Source organism: Hemibagrus wyckioides, linkage group LG15 (assembly GCF_019097595.1).
Source record: "Hemibagrus wyckioides isolate EC202008001 linkage group LG15, SWU_Hwy_1.0, whole genome shotgun sequence".
NCBI lineage: Eukaryota > Metazoa > Chordata > Actinopteri > Siluriformes > Bagridae > Hemibagrus > Hemibagrus wyckioides.
In genome coordinates this window covers 13,178,965-13,199,769 of record NC_080724.1, presented here as the reverse complement: position 1 = coordinate 13,199,769, position 20,805 = coordinate 13,178,965, and the positions used below count along the sequence as shown (strand labels likewise).

At 41.4% G+C, this 20,805-nt stretch overlaps 2 protein-coding genes across 2 annotated transcripts; one reads left to right on the top strand and one right to left on the bottom strand.

The window, feature by feature from the left end:
* Positions 1 to 3,714: 3,714 nt before the first annotated feature.
* Positions 3,715 to 9,340, top strand: LOC131365626 (uncharacterized). The gene is made up of 3 exons (XM_058409335.1): positions 3,715 to 4,114; positions 5,780 to 6,772; positions 8,803 to 9,340. The coding sequence occupies exons 2-3, from the start codon at positions 5,867 to 5,869 to the stop codon at positions 8,848 to 8,850; spliced, it is 954 nt and encodes a 317-aa protein (XP_058265318.1). The 5' UTR covers positions 3,715 to 4,114; positions 5,780 to 5,866; the 3' UTR covers positions 8,851 to 9,340.
* A 1,477-nt stretch (positions 9,341 to 10,817) lies between these two features.
* rigi (RNA sensor RIG-I) lies at positions 10,818 to 20,785 on the bottom strand. The gene is made up of 19 exons (XM_058410010.1): positions 20,612 to 20,785; positions 18,967 to 19,098; positions 18,601 to 18,782; positions 18,318 to 18,462; positions 17,991 to 18,149; positions 17,766 to 17,879; positions 17,544 to 17,700; positions 16,596 to 16,845; positions 16,324 to 16,486; positions 16,107 to 16,208; positions 15,823 to 15,980; positions 15,508 to 15,643; positions 15,234 to 15,379; positions 14,893 to 14,989; positions 14,649 to 14,819; positions 14,262 to 14,410; positions 12,947 to 13,093; positions 12,023 to 12,184; positions 10,818 to 11,429 (listed from the first exon to the last, which is right to left on the bottom strand). Exons 1-19 carry the CDS (start codon positions 20,715 to 20,717, stop codon positions 11,277 to 11,279), a joined length of 2,829 nt encoding a protein of 942 aa, XP_058265993.1. The 5' UTR covers positions 20,718 to 20,785; the 3' UTR covers positions 10,818 to 11,276.
* Between the last annotated feature and the right edge of the window lie 20 nt (positions 20,786 to 20,805).

Genomic DNA, 20,805 nt, shown 5'->3' with positions numbered 1-20,805 from the left:
AGCAGCTGACAAAAGTACATGCTGATGTGTGTGTGTGTGTGTGTGTGTCTGTTTAAATACATGTGTAGGCAGCCAACAGCTGTGCCACCGTGAGCCCGACACACACACACACACACACACACAGAGATTTGCAGGTTTGCCTGTTTACCGACTTGTTTAAGTGCTTCTTCTAAAACTCACGAGCCTCCAGTCAATTTTTCATCATTTTTCCAGACTGATGTTTGTATCACATTTATAATTTTATAATTTTTTGCTAAAATCTCTCGGGATGAAGGCTACATGACTCTTAGTCGCTCATAACAACTCAAATTGCTTTACATATAAAAGTTTCAATTGAGTTTTTTTTTTTGGCACAGGCACAATAATGAATCACTCTGCAGTCGCTCCTGAATCGAGTGAAACCTGTATGAGTTCATACACTTCAATAAAGTAGATTTAGTATAAAAGACCCATGTAAGTTTTGGAGTAATGGAACATCTTGTTCGAGCTGAGCTCCGGTGATGCTCAGGATTAATCGAGGGCTTGTTTTATCCGAGTGAAGTTTTGGGGAAAGAGTTCACTGCTTCAGGAGATCACCGAGATGAAACCACCGAGGATCGTTTCACTGACTCGACTCATTTGTGCCTCTTGAACTGAACTCAACGCAATGTTAAAACCGCAGCGTGATCAGACACGTTTCTGACCAACACTGATTTGTGAAAAAGCTCCTTATTGTGAATATGATGTTACTTTATAATTTACTTGTAAAGTTCATAATAACTAGCTAGAATTTCTGTATTACACTGGTATTTCTATTATGTTTAATTTTATTAAGATGCAAAACACTTTGCTGTTTAGTTATGATCCAGGTCAACTTTTACACCAGCAGATGGTGCTTGAGTACAAAAATCTCATCGTCAAGTAAAAGTGCAGATACTCAAACTATAAACAATTGTGACGTTAAAGTTCTGATTCCCTAAATGATAGTACAAGTCAGTAAACGTGCCTCAGGTCACACTGATTTGTGTTATTGATGGTAAATTTGTTGTCTTAAGATTAAAAACACCCCAAATGACAGATAATAGCTTATATAAACTAGCCTGCAGGCTAATAGCAAACTGTTTATAGCAATTGTATACAGACTTTAGGCATATCAACGGCATATCAACATAAATATAGACATTAGATGTCTATGTCTGTGTGTTTGTTTTTATATTTAAGGGACAATTCCGTTTGAATTCAGTGAAATGTAGAAATGGAAAAGCAAACAGAATTCATGAAGCGATTTTTCACTCCTCTGTTCCTGTGTTCACATCTGTCAATCTTTAGATTTGTTAGGAATTTTAATTAACTCTTTATTTCCATCTTGCAACCAAGACTGATGGAACAGGTAGCTGAGCAGACCACTGAGGAGTTGCTGTTGGGATGTGGAGGGGAATTACAGGCTGCAACTTCACCATGAAAGCAGCACCAGCAGTTTAATGAGGAAACAGGAAGTGGAGCCCATGTTGGATGTTGGGTTAATGAATGAATGAATGAATGAATGAATGAATGAATGAATGAATGAAACTGAAGTGTGGGGTTTTATTATTCTGACAGTTGTGATTAAACCTGCCTCCTGCTGGACAAAGTTGTACCGGCAGCCTTCACGAAGAAGTCACTAGAGATTTTTCAGAATGAGATACACAAATCCACAAAACCATTCATTCTTTTAAAAACCCCAAAAGCAAACTATTTTGGCGTCAGAGGGAAAATATTTTCACTACAACTGGTGTAAAGATAAAACTGACTAGCAAAAAGGTGTTACATTACACATGATCACTAATATCTCACACACAGCTTTCTTATTGCTTATTATTACATTTGGATACATAACAATTCTAGTGCAAGAGGAGTAGAGACAAATAATTATTTTAATTTTATTTAATATTAAACAAAGAAAATTTTTTGAAAATCTTTTCCAAAGTCTACTAAAGCACTTATTATTAAACGGAATAAGTAAATAATATTTTTGTGAAATTTATTTTATTTTCCTTTTTTGCGTGATCGTTCAAGATTTCAGTGTCTGTTAGCTGTTTGTTTGTTTGTTTGTTTTGTTCTGTTTTAAAACACGGCTGTGGTGACGGAAAGCACATCATGCGATCTATTTTGACTTACGGGATTGGATCAGATATATGCCAATCATCTCACAGACCCTCTGGACGCCATGGCAACAGGTCAGCGCTGCCCAGGCAGGTCTCCTGGTTATATCAAAATATTTACCACGCTAACGCACTCAGTAGTAGGATAAAATAAGTGCTAGTGTGCTAAGTGTGTTAGCAAGCTCTGGTTTCTCTTAAACTATACAAAAATTTCAAATCAATAAGAGAAAGAAACGAGAATTGGCTAACTATAGTTAGCTAGCGAGCCTTTGTCACTATGACAACCGATCAACCAGCGCACTTCCCGACTCTGTAGTATCTGTTCTCGATTAAAAGCGCGCGAGCGGAACTCCATTTCACGCGCTGTCATTCCCGATTATCCAATCGCTTCATTATAACTCTATTTCCTAACCGTCGTGTATAAACTTTAGGTGGAAACATTTCTCCTGGTTTTAATGATAATTCTATATCAGCAAAATCAAAGTTGCACACGGTGTGTATATTTCACACAGTACGCGTGTAAAGTGTGTTGATTTGTTACAACCATATTTTATTTAATTCTTATTTATAATTCTCTGTTTGCTAAAAGACAGTTCAGTGCGTTACAGCGACACACGTGAATTTTGGATTTCATGAACAAAAAAACACCCCCAAAAACCAAAACAAAATAACATGAGAGTTCATTTTGAACTTTTTGACACAGTGATAATGGGCGGCGCTAAGGAGTAGCCAGGGGTACCCTAGAATGAAGCATGGTCAAACCTATGGACAGATCATAATCATTATTAGAGACTGCACTGACCAAGTACTATCAGTATCAGCAAAACCATCAGGAAATGCTAGCGCGGGTATTGGAGGAACCACATCAGATCATTTAATAATTGGAATTGGAATTGGAAGAAACTTGACTGGTTTTCTTCTCTTATAATGTATTACTCTGTTTATATTTATATAGTTATTGCATTTAAGAAATGTATCTATGATGTGCTTCAGGTACAAAGCATTTTAAAGGTTTGTGATTATTATTATTATTATTATTATTATTATTATTATTATTATTATTATTATTATTGTTGTTGTTGTTGTTATTATTATTCAAGTAAAGCGTGTATGGGAATAGATTTGAAGGCCACACACACACACACACACACAGAATCCCCAGTGGGAAAACGCCTCTGCACCGCTTTTCCCTTAATTAGCCTCCCGGTGCCCCGTGGCTAATTACGGTAACGAGGCGCTAAAAGGGCTGTAATGAACCACAAAATCCCAAAATAAAAAAAACTCCCCCAGCTCCGCGCGCGCCTCCGAGCCCTGATTAATCTCTCTGTGATTTCCGGAAATGGCAGGAGAGAAAAATATAAACCGAGAGAATAAAATTGGGAGGCGATTTCCCTCCCTCTCTGAAAGCTCTTTTTTTCTTTCACGGTTTCCTGAAAACGCCCCCCCCAACTCCCTCATCCCCCCTAACACCCCCGCAACACCCCCCACCCCGGGCGTTTGTCACCTCGCGCCTCCCCGCGTGCCTCCGGCGTGATTTACAGCCAATGATCAGCTGTAGGTGTCCGCATCGGCGCTTGCTCACCTCACACACACACACACGCGCGCACACACACATACACACATACACACACATACACTTATACACACACACGCACACACACACCGGGAGGAGCCGTCTACCCTTCCGTCACCCGTGCCCGCCCCCCGGAGGACGGTGCGTCGTGTCGTTGGCAGCGTCAATATTATTTATGATCCCCGTTAGGAGCCTCTCGGTGGGTTTTAGCGCCGCCGCCGCCGCCACTGATGCGCGCGCTAAAAAAAATCTCACATCCGTTTATTGTGTGTTGTTGTTTTGTGCGTTTAATTTGTGTGTGTGTGTGTGTATGTGTGTTTGCGCGCGTGAGTGTGAGTGTGTGTGTGTGAGTTTTCCCGCGGCCGGAGCGCACCGATGCTCTGCGTTAAAGAGGCTTTGATCGCGAGGCGTCGGGAGTCCGGTAGGTGAAGCAGCTCGTCCATTTTCCCTCACACCCCCCCTCCTCCATCTCTCTCCTCCCTCCCTCCTCCTCCTCCTCCTCTTTCTCCCGCTGTTTTTCATGCTCTCTCTCTCTCTCTCTCTCTCTCTTTCTCTCTCTCTCTCTCTCTCGCGAGGCTGGCGAATTAATCCGTCGCCTTTAATTGCGCGCGTGTTAGCGGTGTCCGGCCTCGCGCCCTCCCCGGCGCTCCCCGTTAATGACCTCTGATCCGCGCGCGCGTGTCCTCCCCCCCCTCGTGCCGCAGCAGGCGGAGAGTAATTACCGTAATTGATGCTCGAGGCGACGGGAGCGGGGCAGCGCGAGGAGGAGGGAGAGATTTGGCCGCCGCAACTGCTATTTCTCTCTCTCTCTCTCTCTCTCTCTCTCTCTCTCTCTCCCTCTCGTTCCTGAGGCCTGCTTCTCCGTAGACAATAAGAATTAGACAGGAAGTTGTAATGTTATCATTAATCCAGTAGTGTAGTAGCGTGTCAGGACAGTGTGTGAGGTCAGATCACTCACACTGATCACTTCCTACTGTGTTATGCTCACCCAGCCATACTCTTATTTATTACTTTTCAGCGTTATTTTGTGGCTCCTGTGCATTTTTGTAACCTGCATTCTACATCCGGACATTATTTTAATCAATCTTTAATTAAAGCTGCTTGTAATTTTTTTGTGGCCAGACCAAACTAAACATTCCTGTCAGATTTACAAAAGTTACAGTAGCACAGATTTTTGTGAGTATGTTGACAAACATCATTCAGCTGTAATTTAGCCCTGCAGAGCTGATTTACATTTAACCATGCCCCCAAAACACCATAAATGGCAAAAATAGTAAGTAAACAGTGAAAAAAGTCTGGAAGCACGTATATGCTAAATATTCCAGTAATGCAGCTCAGCCACTGCAAGGCCTCGACTACCACAGACACACACTGCCTCCTGCTCCTGTTTACAGTTAGTCTTATTTTTATTCATTTATAAATATGCTTATAGGAATCACTTTCAGGTTTCACAAGAATTTCACTGAAATGAAGAAGTGCTATAAACTTATCAGTGTAATCTGTTTCTAACATGGCAGCAAGTCAAGGGTGACGTTAGTGAGTCTCCTTAAATTTAGACACCCTCAGGAGAGAGGTGTGTGTCCCAGCAGAGTGGATTTTCATGAGCACAGTGTTTCTGGGGTAAATGAATAAATGAATCCAGTGATGAACACAGTGATGCACACTGAAACACCCGGCTGAGAGATCAGTCCACTCACAAACAGGAAGAGTTAACCCCAGAGACAGGAAGTGACCCGAACATGTTGTTTGCTCCAGGCTACCGATGTTTATTTATTTATTCACACAAGAGCTGCTGAAATACTAACCAAAAAATCATGGAACAGAAACACTCAAAATTTATTTAACAATATTCACATTAACCAAGATGTGAACAAGACCATTCCCATATTATATACTATTATTAGCTTATATTATTAAGAATCGTATAGAAATTTATTTTGTTTTCAGCTCCACTGTTCCAACTGTTTATCATGTTTTTTTCTTTTCTTTTTTGTTTGAAATGTTTAATCCAAACCTTAATCTCTCTCTCTCTCTCTCTCTCTCTCTCTCTCTCTTTCTCTCTCTCTGTCTCTCTCTCTCTCTGCAGAAACACTTTCCCAGATGGTTGTGATGTTAGTGTGAGTGTGCAGGTGTGTGTGTGTGTGTTTGCGTGTGTGTATGTGCTCCGTTTCCCATGGCGAATATGAGCAGCAGTGTGTGTATGGAGACGCCACACACTCACGGCCACGCCCACAGCTACACGCCCACCACAGGGCGTGACTTTTCCTTGCAGATGGATTCGTGCATGAACCCGGTGCTGGACTACAGTGCTCAGATGGAACGCTACCGCTCCTTTGCTAACTTTTACAAAAATGGTGCCGCTCCATTTCCTCAGGCAGCAAAAATTGCACGCTTGGCCACGCCCATTTTCCCATCACCAATGACACCCTGGTCATGTGACAACGGTATGCTCTGGGGCCGTAAGCCACCTGCAGTCAACGTCAACGTCAACGTGAATGTCAACGGGGCTCACACACATGCTCACGCACACCGAACCGCCATGCCTCGGGCGGAGCCACTTAATGTGCATATGCCCTCCAAGATGTCTGCTGACAACTTCCTGTCTCCACTCAGTCAGGTGGGTGGAGCTGAGTGCATGAACCGCCTCAAAGTGCCACCACAGAGCAGTGGGGGCAGCGGAGGAGGTGGAGCTGGGGAGGCTGAAAGGGGTGGGGCCACATTTGGAGGGTTTGCTCTACCTCCTGGGGTTATCGTTATGACGACGCTGCACTCAGGGGCAGGTTCATCGGTGGCGACAATGACGGACAGCGCGTTTCAGATCGCTGCTGACTGCCAGCACAGCAGCTCTGCGTCCTGCTCCGGTTCTAATGCTAGCACTAACGCCACTGTCAGCGCTAACAACAGCTGCAGCGGCGGAGCAGCGAAGAGGAAGAGGAAGCGATGTGGTGTCTGCGCCCCCTGCAGGCGGCTCATCAACTGCGGCGTGTGCAGCTCTTGCCGGAACAGGAAGACGGGTCATCAGATCTGCAAGTTCAGGAAGTGTGAAGAGCTAAAGAAGAAACCAGGGAGCACAGTGGAGGTAAAGACGCACACACACAATTATACATTTAACTTGCTTTTTGAAGCTGCATTACATTCTGGAGTTTCTATACCAAATAGGAACCTATTAGCTATATAATCTGTTCATTTGTCATCACTTGCTAGTTATTTGTTGACCTGATGATGGATCCTAAACTAGCGCCAGGCGAAACTTCTTTCTTTTAACAGAGTTTGACACAGAAATGGAACCTTTTACTGGATAGTTTGTTTTCAGTTCTCTGCAACGTCACCAAAAGTGGCAATAGAAGCGTCAAATCAAAACAATCCAAATGAAGAAATTTTTGGTGATTATAGTGATCTGCTGGAGAAAATCTTTTCAGGTTATTGTTTGTGTATGCAGCTTAAACGTTGAATCACATGTATCTCTGTCTCTTCAGGTCAGGTTATTTAGGTTATTTTAATAAGGATATTTGTCAAGATTTTCTTAAATGATGGGACTGTACAGGTGTGAAGGACATGCTCTCTATCTCCACTCATAAAGAAAAGCTCTACAGGACATCCCCTAGAAAACCCTTGATATCCTCGACTGAAAGTTTTATATTATTTTATTTAATAAGCGTTAGAAGCTGCCTTCTGATTAGAAAGAACCTTGATAGACGTGAAACCTCCTCGGTTTCACTCACACACACACACACACACCACTCCTTCACGCTGCCTTATAATTGCTTGCGGCGATGCTGTGGGTTTGGAACGCAGCCCGGGCCTGGCACACGCTGTGCTAATTAACCACCAGACATTCACGATGTGTGTGTGTGCGTGTGCATGTGTGTGTGTGTGTGTGTGTGTGTGTGTGTGTGTGTAGAGGGCACAAGTGGATGACTAGGACGTTTTCCCTGAAGGCCTTTAGAGCTGGAACGCTGCCGGCACACACTTCCACTCTCCTCTCACACACCAGCTCCCGCCTTTCTCTGCGTCTGTCTCACACACAGGGAGGAGGTGTGTGTGTGTGTGCTGTGATGAGGCAATATGCTGTAAGCTGGCTGTAATGTTCAATCAGAGAGCCAGAGACCCTTTCACACACACAAGACCAAAGATCCTCGACTCATTGCCATGTGTGTCGGGGTTATTTGCTGTGGGGGAGGGGTATTTTGAGGTTGAGTAGGGTTTTGGTGTTGGGGGTATTGTGATGTGGAGGGACAGGTATTTTGATGTAGGGGCACACAAACATTGTGTGTTTTGGTGTGAGGGAGGGGGATTTTGTGTGTGTGTGTGTGGGGGGGGTGTGTTTTACTAAGATTTCAAAATGGTGTCATTATAATAACCCAGAGTGTGATAAGTAATCAAGTTGATCATCATGCAGTTGATCTCCACCAAGATGGAGTGATGTGATGAAGCTCTGTTACTGTTTCCATACTGAGGCTGATTATTTTCCTCTACAGCTTGTCCCCTTAGTGTTTATTCCTCTCACACCACAGCAACTTAGCAGCCCAACTTTATTCTCTCTCTTCAAGTTAATAAGGGAAAACTCTCAGCTTATCATGTTACTGAGAAACTGCAAAGAAGTGTAAGCTCCTCTGTACTGAAGACAGACAGACAGACAGACAGACAGACAGATAGATAGATAGACAGACAGACAGCCTATTTTTCTTTCCCTCATTCTATATAAATATCTTGATTCCATTCTCACTCTTTCTCTCTATTTCTTTCTCTCCCTGTGCTCAATACTTCTTTCTTTCTTTCTTTCTTTCTTTCTTTCTTTCTTTCTTTCTTTCTTTCTTTCTTTCTTTCTTTCTTTCTTTCTAGATTTGTCTTTCTTTGTATTTTTCTCTCCTTCTGCATATTTCTTACTCATGCTATTAATCTCTAGACCTCTGCATCTGCTATCTCTCTCTCTCTCTCTCTCTCTCTCTCTCTCTCTCAAAACACATATCTGAGGTTAGTGATGCCCGGGTCATGTGTGAAGTAATAAAAACACAAAAGAGGGTAGCAATGTGATTAATATCATGAGTGTGTGATCTCCATTAGTGTGTCTAACATCCCCTGTGTGTGTGTGTGTGTGTGTGTCCACAGAGAGCCTCGTCCGTGGGAGCAGCAGACACGTTCCGCTGGTTCTTCTGAGAGAAGGAAATCCCAGAACACAGACTGTACATGCACACACACATACACACACACACACACACTGGACAGCAGTGCAGACGCTGTGCTCCGTCTTTAACACTTTAACACTTCCAACTTTAACTGGACCTTCAGTTCTGTATAGCAGACTAACTTTTCAGAGCTGTTGCAGTGAATCTGCAGGACAGGAAGTGGATCTGAGAGGAGCGCTGTGATTGGCTGTCATGGCAATCAGATCCACTGGATTCATCCTTACTATTGAACATTTTAAGACAGATTTGAGATAAAGATCAGAAGTGTCTGATTGGAGGAGGTGGGTGTAAGCCACGCCCCCAGAGAACGCTCCGGACTCTTATCACGTCACACACTTCACTGTTGCATGGGTAGAAAAACTAACTGTGTTTTGGTTTGACCTGAAGACTTTAATGACTTTGTACATTGCTGTTGTGATGCCTTACTGTCTTGATTAATAAAAGACTGTTAGGATAAACCACACCCCTTTTAATTCTCTCTCTCTCTCTCTCTCTCTCTCTCTCTCTCTCTGTAGCTCTGTAGTTCATATGCGACAGAATGGCGGCTTGTGTGTTTTATACTCTCTCTGAGGCCGACAGATGGATTTCATCTCCATCTCCTGGAATCCATTTTGATTTGATAAGCCTGCAGTGTGGAGTGGTGTGTGTGTGTGTGTAGACGGGGCCGTCTCAGAGTGAGTGTGAAATATAATATGGCGTGATTATTGTGCAAAGTGTGTGTGTGTGTGTGAGCAGCTTTAATAACGCACACACACACACACACACACACACAAGAAAGAACGAATGAACAGAGCAGGAGGAGAAGATGGCGGAGAGCTCGGGCTTCATGCCGCATCACTGTACATGTCATCCTCTTATTGTTGCGCTTCTATGACGACCCCTGCGTTGCCAGGCAACATGAATTACAATGACATGCACTGCCTGTGTTCTAGAATGTGGGCGGGGCTTCAGGATGCCTTCACTCAAAAAAGGGGGGAGGGGGTGAAGAGGGGAGAGAGAGAGAGAGAGAGAGAGAGAAATAACATATAAGCATAACAACACAGAGAGAAAGATAGAAAGATGAAAAATTTAAAAAGACAAAGAGAAATCGGGAATAAAGACTGGGGATAGAGGGAAAGTGTGTGAGAGAGAAATCGGGGAGGGGTAAAGACTGAAACAAGAAAGAGAAGGAGAATGAAGTCTGAATAGAAAAGAGAGGAAAGATACAGTAGGATAATGGGAGGGGAAATAACGGTACAAACAGAATGAGAGAGAGAGAGAGAGAGAGATTTATTAATTTTATATTTTATACTAATGCAGTAAAGCTGCTTTCTGAAGACTGACAGAGAGAGAGATGGAAATAAAGACTAATAGAGATGGGAGGAATTGAAGGACAAAGAAAGTAGAAGGGAGAATTTTTTTCAATTATGAGAAAGAAATGAAAATAAATGCAGTGGAAAAAGAGCAGAGAGAAAGAAAAAGAGAAGGGGGAAAAAGAAGATAAAGATGAAGTGAGATAATGGAGAGATATACAAAAAAGAAAGATGGAAAAGAGGTAGAGAGACAAAAAGAATGACAAAAAAAGAAAGGAATACAGAAGGGAGAGAGTGAGAGACAGAAAAGGGAGGGATAGAAGAAGGAAATAAAGATTATAACAGGAAGTGATAGAAAGAGTGAGTGAGAGAGAGAGAGAGAGAGAGAGAGAGAGAGAAGGAGAGAGTGAGAGAGAAGGAGAGAGAGATTTGCTGATTAGAAAAAGAATGAACGTTATTCTTTTTTTATTTAGTTGTATTTATTTTGTTATTTATTTGTCTGCAGTAGTTTCTGCTTTGTGACAGAACAGTGCAGTGTTGCTGAAGATCATTCACTTTCTCTGTTCCAGTGACACTGTTACTGCAGGAACATGACATGTTTTAGACAGATCAGATGTTTTTGTGATAAAAATGTTAAACTAGTAAATAGAAAAATCATCACAAACTTTATTGTGCAGTTTAAAACGTGACAGTCAGGAATATGATGAAAGACGTCACTACTCTTCTGCAAGTCTGCTCTTTTCCTTCTCGAAGAATAGCGTAGGGGGTGGGGCTTCATTCAATGGCCACCCACTCTCACTGAGCAAAGCTAACTGTTTTTCAATAATTCCTGACTTAATGATTTCATAAAACGATTGCAAACAGTGCCTTCTGAAACAATCTGAAGACAATTTTCCTTAGTAAAGTGCTTCAGCTAGTCAGATCGTGTTCGGGTTGTGTGTGATTTCAAAACAAGAAAGACTCTTCCATATAACAAGAAAGTTACAGTACATTAAAAAACCCCAAACATGTATATATATATATATATATATATATATATATATAGAGAGAGAGAGAGAGAGAGAGAGAGATTGGCAGTTTTAGAGGTTATCTCATCTTTTATGATCTATGTTCTCGGCTTCCACTTCTCAACCATCTTCTCTGTCACGTCAAACACTCGCATACAGAATGGGACCTCATGCCATTTCCTGAAAGCGTGCTGTTCCTTTGTGACCAGGTCCTCAAGGGTAAAACTCTCAATCTTCAACACCGGTAAATCCTACAGACACACAAACACTCAACGTATCTGCTGTATCACTCAATGTGTTTGCTTTCATCCCATTAAATAAAAAGAAATGTCTGTCCTTCATTAGCATTAAATTGCAATTATCAGCTAGCTTTGTGCAAACGTGAAATTGATAAACAAATTAAATTCATATTTTAGGCTTTCTTGGAGTGCAGAATCAAATCCACTGAAATCTCAATTATCATCTTCACATCATTGTCATCATTGAAGAGTCCATGGAATTTGGGTTAGCAGTCAATGCTATAGCATAGTTACCATGTCACTGTTATCAAACAGAGCTGTTTTTTAAGTAATCTACCAACATGTCTGAGGTAAATGTTGACATTTCAGATAATTTTGTGTAGTTCCTCAGAAGTTGGCTCTTCACATTTTCTGTATAAAAGGCATTAAAGAGCTTTGGGTTAGCTTGGTGAATCACTGCTCAAGAATCAGGAAGTTAGCAGTGTCTGTTGCTAATAAAGAGCCTCACCACATAAAACTGACTGTGTCATACCATTACAGCTCAATTCATCGAGTCAGTAACAAGTGTAATCATAACTGCAGTATGTATGTGTGTGTGTATGTACCTGTATATTCAGGTAGGAGGCAATGATGCCCCAGTCTTTTTTACAGTCAGAACAATACATCTTCTCCTTTTTGGTAAAATTGTCAAAGGTCTTGATTTTTTTGTGAGGTTGAGTTTCACAGCGCTGGAATATAGACTGATCCAGCACAATGTGGTGAGATTCCTGAAACATTCATTCAGTAATTTGTTTAATTAGCATATATATAAGGAGAACACAAAAACACATTCTGTGGTTCATGCATATGAATTTTGAATAAAAAAAAGTTTGATTATGTAAAAAAGAAATTACTTTTTACCTCTTTCCTAACATAAATCTGTGCAGGTCAATATTGACCCGTAACACAACAGATGTCACTATGGTTAATAATATTAAAAAAAACAAAAAAAAACACAAGCAATTTTTTTATGTTCTAATATTAATCTATTATGGTCAGATAACACACCCATACCCAATACCCACTGTCTTCACCATAACAATTATAATGAGTGAATTTACACATTTTTTAATTGAAAACGAGTGGTATGTTCTTAGATAAATCATCCATGTGGCCAAAAAAATAACATTTAGAACAGTGTTTACATGGGTATCCATGCATAACAAGTTATCTATCAGGTTAAAAACAATATTGGATGATAGATAGATAGATAGATAGATAGATAGATAGATAGATAGATAGATAGATAGATAGATAGATAGATAGATAGATAGATAGATAGATAGATAGATAGATAGATAGATAGATAGATACAACTTTATTGTCATTGCAAAGTACAGGTACATAGCAACGAAATGAGCATTTTGGGCTGAGTTAAGTCATGGGTCAAATTTGACCCGCTAACACAAAAGATGTGGGCAGCTTTCTAACACATTACAAGGGATGTAGGATTAAAGGGTTTAGGGCGTAGGGTGTAGTGTGTAGGGTACCTGTAGCACACGCAGGTCATCACTAAAACAGGCAAACGTTTTACACTTCCCACACAGGAACTTGTAACTTCCCTCAGTCTGAGTTTTCTCTACATTTGAGTTCTCATGGGCTCTCCGGGCCATATCAGCCTTCTGGAACCGTTCCACCTACACACACACACATACACACACAGAGAACACATGTGAGTATCTGATTGTGTGACTGGGGACAGGTGAGACATCAGGTGAGACTAGGGTTGCAAAATTCTGGGAATTTTCAAGGCTGGATACTTTCCATGGGAATTAATGGGAATATATAGGAATTAACTGGAATATATAGGAATTAACATGAATATATGGGAATTAACAGGAATTAATGGGAATAAACTGGGAATTTGCAAAATTGCAGGTTAACCTATAACAGGGAACTTGTAGTTGAAAAAAATATCTTGCAGCATAATCTTGATTAAAACAACCAGATGAAACAACCCTGTATATTCCTCAATCTCATGCACACATCACTGCAGGGTGAATGAGGCCACACCTCCACATGCACTGTGCATTCCTCCATAATATACACTGATCATTTCTTGAATCCTGCACACAAAATAATTTCAAAAAATGTCCATCTTGGTGAGTAACAAACAAAATTTTACCATTGTAAAAACAAATACACTGACTGAGCAAACATTTAGGTGAGATAATTAAAAAAAAAAAAAACAAAACACTGTCTAAAAAAGACCATCCCACACACACTCACAAGAATATTGAAGCTACAGTTCTGCATTTGAACCTGAAGGTTACAGTTTTGAATGGGACTTTTTTTGCAAGGGAAAGGGTAAGGATTCTTTTGTTTTACAGCAAACATAAGGAAATATGTTTTTTTTGGTTTTGTTTTTTGTTTTTACTTTCAACATTTATGCTTTTGTGTTGTTCAATGAAAGAATTAATTAAAGTTCTACAATTAAATTAAAGTCAAAAATCTCATTTATGCATTAGTTTGCTTGCATGTCAGCTTATGACCAAACAAAATGTTGATATTTATGTTTGTGTATACAGTTTATATAAATTTCCCCAAATTTCTAAATAATTTGAATAAATTCCCATTGAATTCCCATAACTTTCTATTCCTGTAAATTCCTGTTCAGTTTCCAATTTGGAATATTTCCAAGATGATAAGATGATAATTCCCGAGATGAAGTTCCCATGGAAATTTTCTGGAAATTTTCCAGACATTTTCTGCCCCTTTGCAACCCTAGGTGAGACAGGTGAGACAGGTAAAATGAAGTAATACAGGTGACTGGAGCAGGTGAGAAAGGTGAGAGCGGTGAGACACCTTGGCATGCAGGCAGTCAGGTGAGTTCTGCAGGAGTTTAACGGCTTCCTCGACCAGCTTCTCTCTCTCCATGTTCTGTTGCTCTTTACGAATGCGCTCCTCTCTGCTGGAGATCAGAAAACACTTGCTGCCCTGAGCTCTCCCTCGACCTGCCCACACACACACACACACGCGAGACAGAAAATGTGTTTTAATAAAAATCCAGCAGAGCGATGCTGTCACCTAGTGGCCACTGAATGACAGAACAGTAGACATACAGTACAGTACAGTACAGTACAGTACATACAGTATGTTCATAGCAGTTCATATAATCTATAAATATTCATAAAAATAAGTAGGGTATGTGTGTGAGAGAGATCTTGTGCGTGTATGTGTGCGGTATAGTACCTCGAACCTGCACCATCTTGACAACGTTGCCGACGTACTCGTACATGAGCACTAGGTTGCATTGTGGTATATCGATGCCCTCGTCAGCGACGGAGGTGGCAATAAGAATCTTACTCTGGTCAGAGCTCTTAAAGGTATCAAGCACACCCTTCTGTCCTGTCAGAGTCATACCTACACACACACACGGGGCATTTAGCAGCACAATATAGTGTGTTTGTGTGTTTGTGTGTGTGTGTGTGTGTACCTGAGCCTGTCAGTTGTGATTTTCTTCCTCTTCCAATCAGAACGCCAGGCTTCAGGAACTTTAGTGAATCTGTCTCCTCTATCCACTTTTTCAGAGCCTGACACACACACACAAACACACACACACACACAAACAGATTTAACATATTATATTATAAATAGGCTCACAGGCAGATAGACAGGTGGCTTGAAATCAGCCAGGGCACAGGTTCTGATGGAGAGAAAGAAAGATAGAGAGAGTGAGAGAGAGCAAGACAGACAGATAGATAGACAGACAGATAGGTGAGACCACAGGTTCCAGTAAAGACACAGACAGACAGACAGACAGACAGGTAGACTGACATCAGTGAGGGCGCGGGTCCTGACGAACAGCACAGTGCGAGTCTGCTCATTGTTTCTGTATTCCTCATCCAGGATGAACTTAAGCTCCTGTAGTTTGGGGTTTTGTTCTCCTGCAGCAGCTAAATGGCGCAGCTGCTCACGCTGAGCTACAGAATCAGAATGTGAATATAAATCATTAAGTCAGTTAAAACATGTGATTAAATTGTTAAAGGAACAATTCATAAGTACAGGGAAAGGCCACAGTGTCCAGATGTAGTCACTAGCAGTAACTGACCCTGGTATAAGTCAATGAGCTGGTGCTCAGTGGGGTCTTGGCTGGCATTACTGATGTCCTTGATGAATGAGTCCATGAAGTCCAGCGCGTCTTTGGTGCGAGCGTCCTCATTAATGATCAGAGCATCATTATATTTCTAATCAACACAACACACAAAGGCTGTGTTTAATGCACCTTTGATCATTATGGAATGTTTCAGCTGAAAATCAACTAGCATCAGTATCACTAGGTTTAGCGTGTAATGTTTTTCTAGCTAGAAGAAGTAAAAAATACCCTTGTTTCTGGTGTGTGTATGTGTATGTATGTAAGACCCACTCTGAGGTGTTCAGTGTAGGTGTATAGTGCTCTGCAGACTCTGCGCTCCTCCTCACGGTCAGTGAACTGAAGCAGTCTGCAGCATTTCTGTACATTCACAATCCACTGCTCATACATCTGAGTGCCATAATCACCTTTCTGTACCTGGGACACAGTGACTGACACACACATACACACACAAATTAATTGTCAAAGGTTTAAATCATTATTTAAGGTGTGTGTGTGTGTGTGTGTGTTATTAAAGCTGCTCACACACACACACACACACTTTGCACAATAGTTACCAATGTTGTAGACTTTTAAGGCCAGCTGTTCGATGTTCTTCATGATCTTTTTGATGATGAGAATGAAAGGGTCTGAGGTTCGGGGTTTGACCAAATAGAAGTCTACACACACACACACACAAGTTATTTTTCAGACTGCATATGGAAGTAAATCTATTAATGGTGTTAATGGTGTTGGAGTAAGGAAGTAAGTTTGTGTGTGTGTTTGAGCAGTTACCTTTCTCAGGTGTGTGTACAAATGATCTCAGCTCATCAATATTCTCTGTAACTGTGGTTATGACTCGGGCATCCAGGTTAGCACACAGCTGGCAGATGTTGTTCTCAGCCTCAAGTACATTCTTAAAACTCTTAATACCTACAGACGCAGTGAAGCCCACCACCTGAGAGAGAGAGAGAGAGATTTTTTTTTACTAATGCAGTAAAGCTGCTTTTAGAAGTGTTGAGTTTGAGTCTCTGTGTGTATGTGTGTGTGTAAGTATGTGTGCTGACCTGAGGCAGTGAGTGTGTGCCTGTAGAGTATTTGGTGTCGATGTAAAGGCTCATGATATTGTTGTACGGATGTTTGCCGGTGGTGTTGTGACACTCGTCCAGGAGCAGCAGTGTGAATGTGTTTATCGAGGCCACTTCACCACGCTTCAGAGCGTTCACCAGAATCTGAGGAGTCATCAGCAATACGTCATTGCTAGACACCAGGGTGGGCAGGTTCACGTTCTCCATATCCCCACACACACCTTCCACTCTGTTTGTGTGTACACAAACGCACACACATTACACTGTATACACACACACACTGTAAATAAACAATCAACATTAGCTTTAATTCTGAGATTATATATATAAACATCAGTGGCGGTCATGCATTTCACACCTAGGCCTTCACTGGTGTTCTTCCTGAATGAATCCACCTCTATACCATCATTATGACCCCACGGCAATAGATACTAATCAACTAATCAAGAGTTCGCTGCCTCTGACTACCCCAATTATCCAATCAAAGGACAGGAAATTGCAGACATAATCATATGCCTGCTAGATGGCCCCAGTGACGCCAACTCGATTGGTTAATGGAACAATTTCATTGCCACTTATTTTAAGCTACGGGCGCCTGCACTATTGATTCTGAAGGCCTTAAGGCAGATTTCTTTCACCCTGGCAACACATGATGTCATCCACTGGCTGAAATATGATTGGATAAATACTCTTATCATAAATATACACTACTGGAAGCAGCGCAACCAAGAGAAAAGCTATGAAATGTAGAGAATAGACTATTGGGAATAATTTTATGCACATTCATGGAAAAATATATTAAATATATTAAAATGCAAGTCAGTGCATTTTTTTTCAGATCATTGCTGTTTAGACCAGCAGAGAAGGCCTTGCTGGCCCTGACGGCCCACCACTGATATTTGTGTGTGTGTGTGTGTGAGTGTGTACTTGATGTTCGGATCCTTGCTGAAGTGTTCCTTGAACAGTTTGAGTTGTTGTTCATAAACCTCCACTTTGGTTGTCATGAAAACCACTTTGGCCTTCTCAGAATATTTCTTCAGGTGATGTTCACAGATCGCCACGGCAACAACAGTTTTACCACAGCCTGGAAACACAAACACACAGAATTATTAGACACACACATACACACACACACACGCACAGACGTACCTGTTGGAGCACAGATGATGGTGTTGAGGCCGTTATATGCGGCTGTAGCGAGCTCTTTCTGATACTCTCTCAACTTTTTCTCTGTATGTCTCCCACACACACTGGCCACACCCTCTGCACGGAGGTTAATTGTCATCAGGAACCACACTGCAGAACTGAATGTGTAAGTGTGTGTTGGTGTGTGTGTGAGAGAGAGTAAGAGTGTGTGTGCATGTGTGTGTTTACCCTCTGCCCCCTTGACACACTGCTCAGATTCACTCATCTCACTGTTGCTGCTCATCAGGTTGTCATTCTCGCTGTCCTCTCTGTACTCAAAACACACTGCCATTCTTGCCATTCCTGCATCATTCTCATTACAGTTCTGAACACAATTCCCATTCTCATCTGTAACACACACACACACACAAACACACAGACACAAACACACACAGTAATGTACTGATGTTTATATAGTTTAGAAAGATCACAGTGCGTAATACACAATGTTTTAAATATGTAGTTCACAAACAGTAGCTCAGTGATTAAGTGTGTTATACATGGGCGTGTGTGTACCGGGCTCAAGCAGCTGTAGAGCGAGAGTCTGACTGCACATATCCAGAGCGAGTTTAAACACTTTATACCAGTTAGATTTATCGCAGTGTCTCAGAGTGTCCACTAACAGCTCACTCGCCGCAACACACCCCTTCTGCTCCTCCACCTGACAGACAAACGCACATGTAATTTCCTGCATTAACCTATACCTTACACTCAGTTAATGAAATATTGACACCTACTGGACTTCATCTGCACTTCATCACTCTATGTTGTGTGTGTGCAGTGTGTATGTGTTAATCACCGCTCTGATCTCCTCACACTCTCGCTGTGTGAGACAGTCGCCCATGTGTGGCAGCAGCTCTCTGGGTTTCATGTTTTTGGTGATGGACATCTCAACTTGATCCAGCAGATTTCTGTAAGAAGAGAGATCCTCCAGCTCCTTAAAGTCCCACTTACTGATTGCCATGTGGAGGCCTGTGTAATCTGCACACACACACACACACACCAGCACTTCTGAATTTATCAACCCAGTGCATGTTAAATAGGACTAATTAAAGCTCCTAACAGATGTGTAAGGAGGTGATGAACTTATATATGAACTTAATTTATTATACATAAACTGTAAGGTAGAGCTACAGAGAACTTCCTTCTACTCAGGCAGACTGACCTGAAGCCATCAGCGTGTCCAGGAAGCCCTGGAACCAGCCGACCTCCTCCAGGTCCAACATCTTATCCAGCAGTATCTGAGCTGCTGCCATCCGTGACGTCTTCTCCTCTGATAAAATCTTCTCTACAGACTCTATTCAGGTGTAATGAAGGAGTTTATTCACACACACACACACACACACACACACACACACAAACAAATAGTTTTTAAATAATTTCAAGCACAGCAATTTCTATTTCTATAGTTATAATAGTTATAAATTCAGCTCTGTTTGTTTCAGGATCAACCACATTACAGATAATATATGTAATATACACTGATCAGGCATAACATTCTGAGAACTGCCAGGTGAAGTGAATAACACTGATGATCTCCTCATCATGGCACCTGTTAGTGGGTGGGATATATTAGGCAGCAAGCGAACATTTTGTCCTCAAAGTTGATGTGTTAGAAGCTGGAATAATGGGCAAGCATAAGGATTTGCGCAAATTTGACAAGGGCCAAATTGTGATAGCTAGACTATCTGGATCAGATGCGATCCAACAGATAAGTTACTGTTGCTCAAATTGCTGAAGAAGTTAATGCTGGTTCTGACAGAAAGGTGCCAGAATACACAGTGCATGAATGGTCAGATCTGTTTTGGCAGCAAAAGGAGGACCAACCCAATATTAGGCAGGCAATCATAATGTTATGCCTGATTGGTGTATGTAAAGTATATGTATGCTAAGTTTATAAAGTTGTCCACAGTTTACACAGATGTTCGACCAGCAGTGTGTACTGTTTCCACACATTTATATTTTATTCAATTTTCAGAAAAAAGGAATTCCCATGGAGGTTATAACAACAAGGAATCTGTATTTTCTGACTCTAAACTTAAATAAGGCATTTAGGTGAATGCTCACAACGTGGTTTGACCTCTGCGTATGAAAAGCTTCCCAATGGCTAATAAAATACATTTTAAATCTCTGTCAATTTGTCTATTGATACTGGTTCACTGTCTCCCAGACAAAAAATACCACCCAAGTGGGTTAACTAGCTATTCATTCATTTATCTTCAGTAAGCACTTTATCTTGGTTAGCGTGGAAGTGGAGCTGGAGTCTATCCTGTGAACAAAAATAAAATCTAATATATTATATCGATTATTTCGATCACTCTACTGCTATTCTAAAGATGAACAGCTGCTCTCTAACTGATGATCCTAGAAAGGTTTGGTGGCATTTTACACTATCCACCAAATCCCTAATGAAAGACACTTCCCACTAGAAAAGTTGAGAAAACGAACGATCCTATATCACACACACAAGGTGCGTTGGACACGGAATCCCCTGTAAAGTCCCAAACCGTAATTTGATATTCACCTCCATGTCAGGCCACAGCCCCGGTAATAACCCCACTCATGATCACGCGATAGTTAGATGGATTTCCAAACACACTATAGTATTTGGCATCAAAATATGAAGTCAATTTCATTACAACTTCGTGCACACGAACACCAGGAACAGAGGGAAGCATAATAAGACGTGACTATTTATTTAGCAGTCTGGATGTGTTTTGTTTGTAAGCGTTCAACCAGCTGAAACTTTATCAGAATAAAGTGAATGTATATTACATACCGCGATTTATAGCGTTATTGAAAAATATTACCTCTATCCAGGTAAGTTGTCAAAAATCCCCGAATGTAAGATGGTCGCAAAAACTGGACGATGTAGCGCCCGCACTGGCGCAGCGACTTCTTCTCCTGCTCGTACATGATTCACTGACTGACCCTGTATTTCACTCACACACGGATATATGCAGGACCAAATCAGCGGACAGAAACGAAACTGAAACTGGCAGTG

Coding starts and splice junctions, on each gene's coding strand:
- LOC131365626 (XM_058409335.1), top strand. CDS start 5,867: ATGGCGAATATGAGCAGCAGTGTGTGTATGGAGACGCCACACACTCAC. Junction 6,773..8,802: donor AACCAGGGAGCACAGTGGAG/GTAAAGACGCAC, acceptor GTGTGTCCACAG/AGAGCCTCGTCCGTGGGAGC.
- rigi (XM_058410010.1), bottom strand. CDS start 20,717: ATGTACGAGCAGGAGAAGAAGTCGCTGCGCCAGTGCGGGCGCTACATC. Junction 18,463..18,600: donor AGTGTGAGGAGATCAGAGCG/GTGATTAACACA, acceptor TTTGTCTGTCAG/GTGGAGGAGCAGAAGGGGTG. Junction 16,209..16,323: donor TGTACACACACCTGAGAAAG/GTAACTGCTCAA, acceptor GTGTGTGTGTAG/ACTTCTATTTGGTCAAACCC.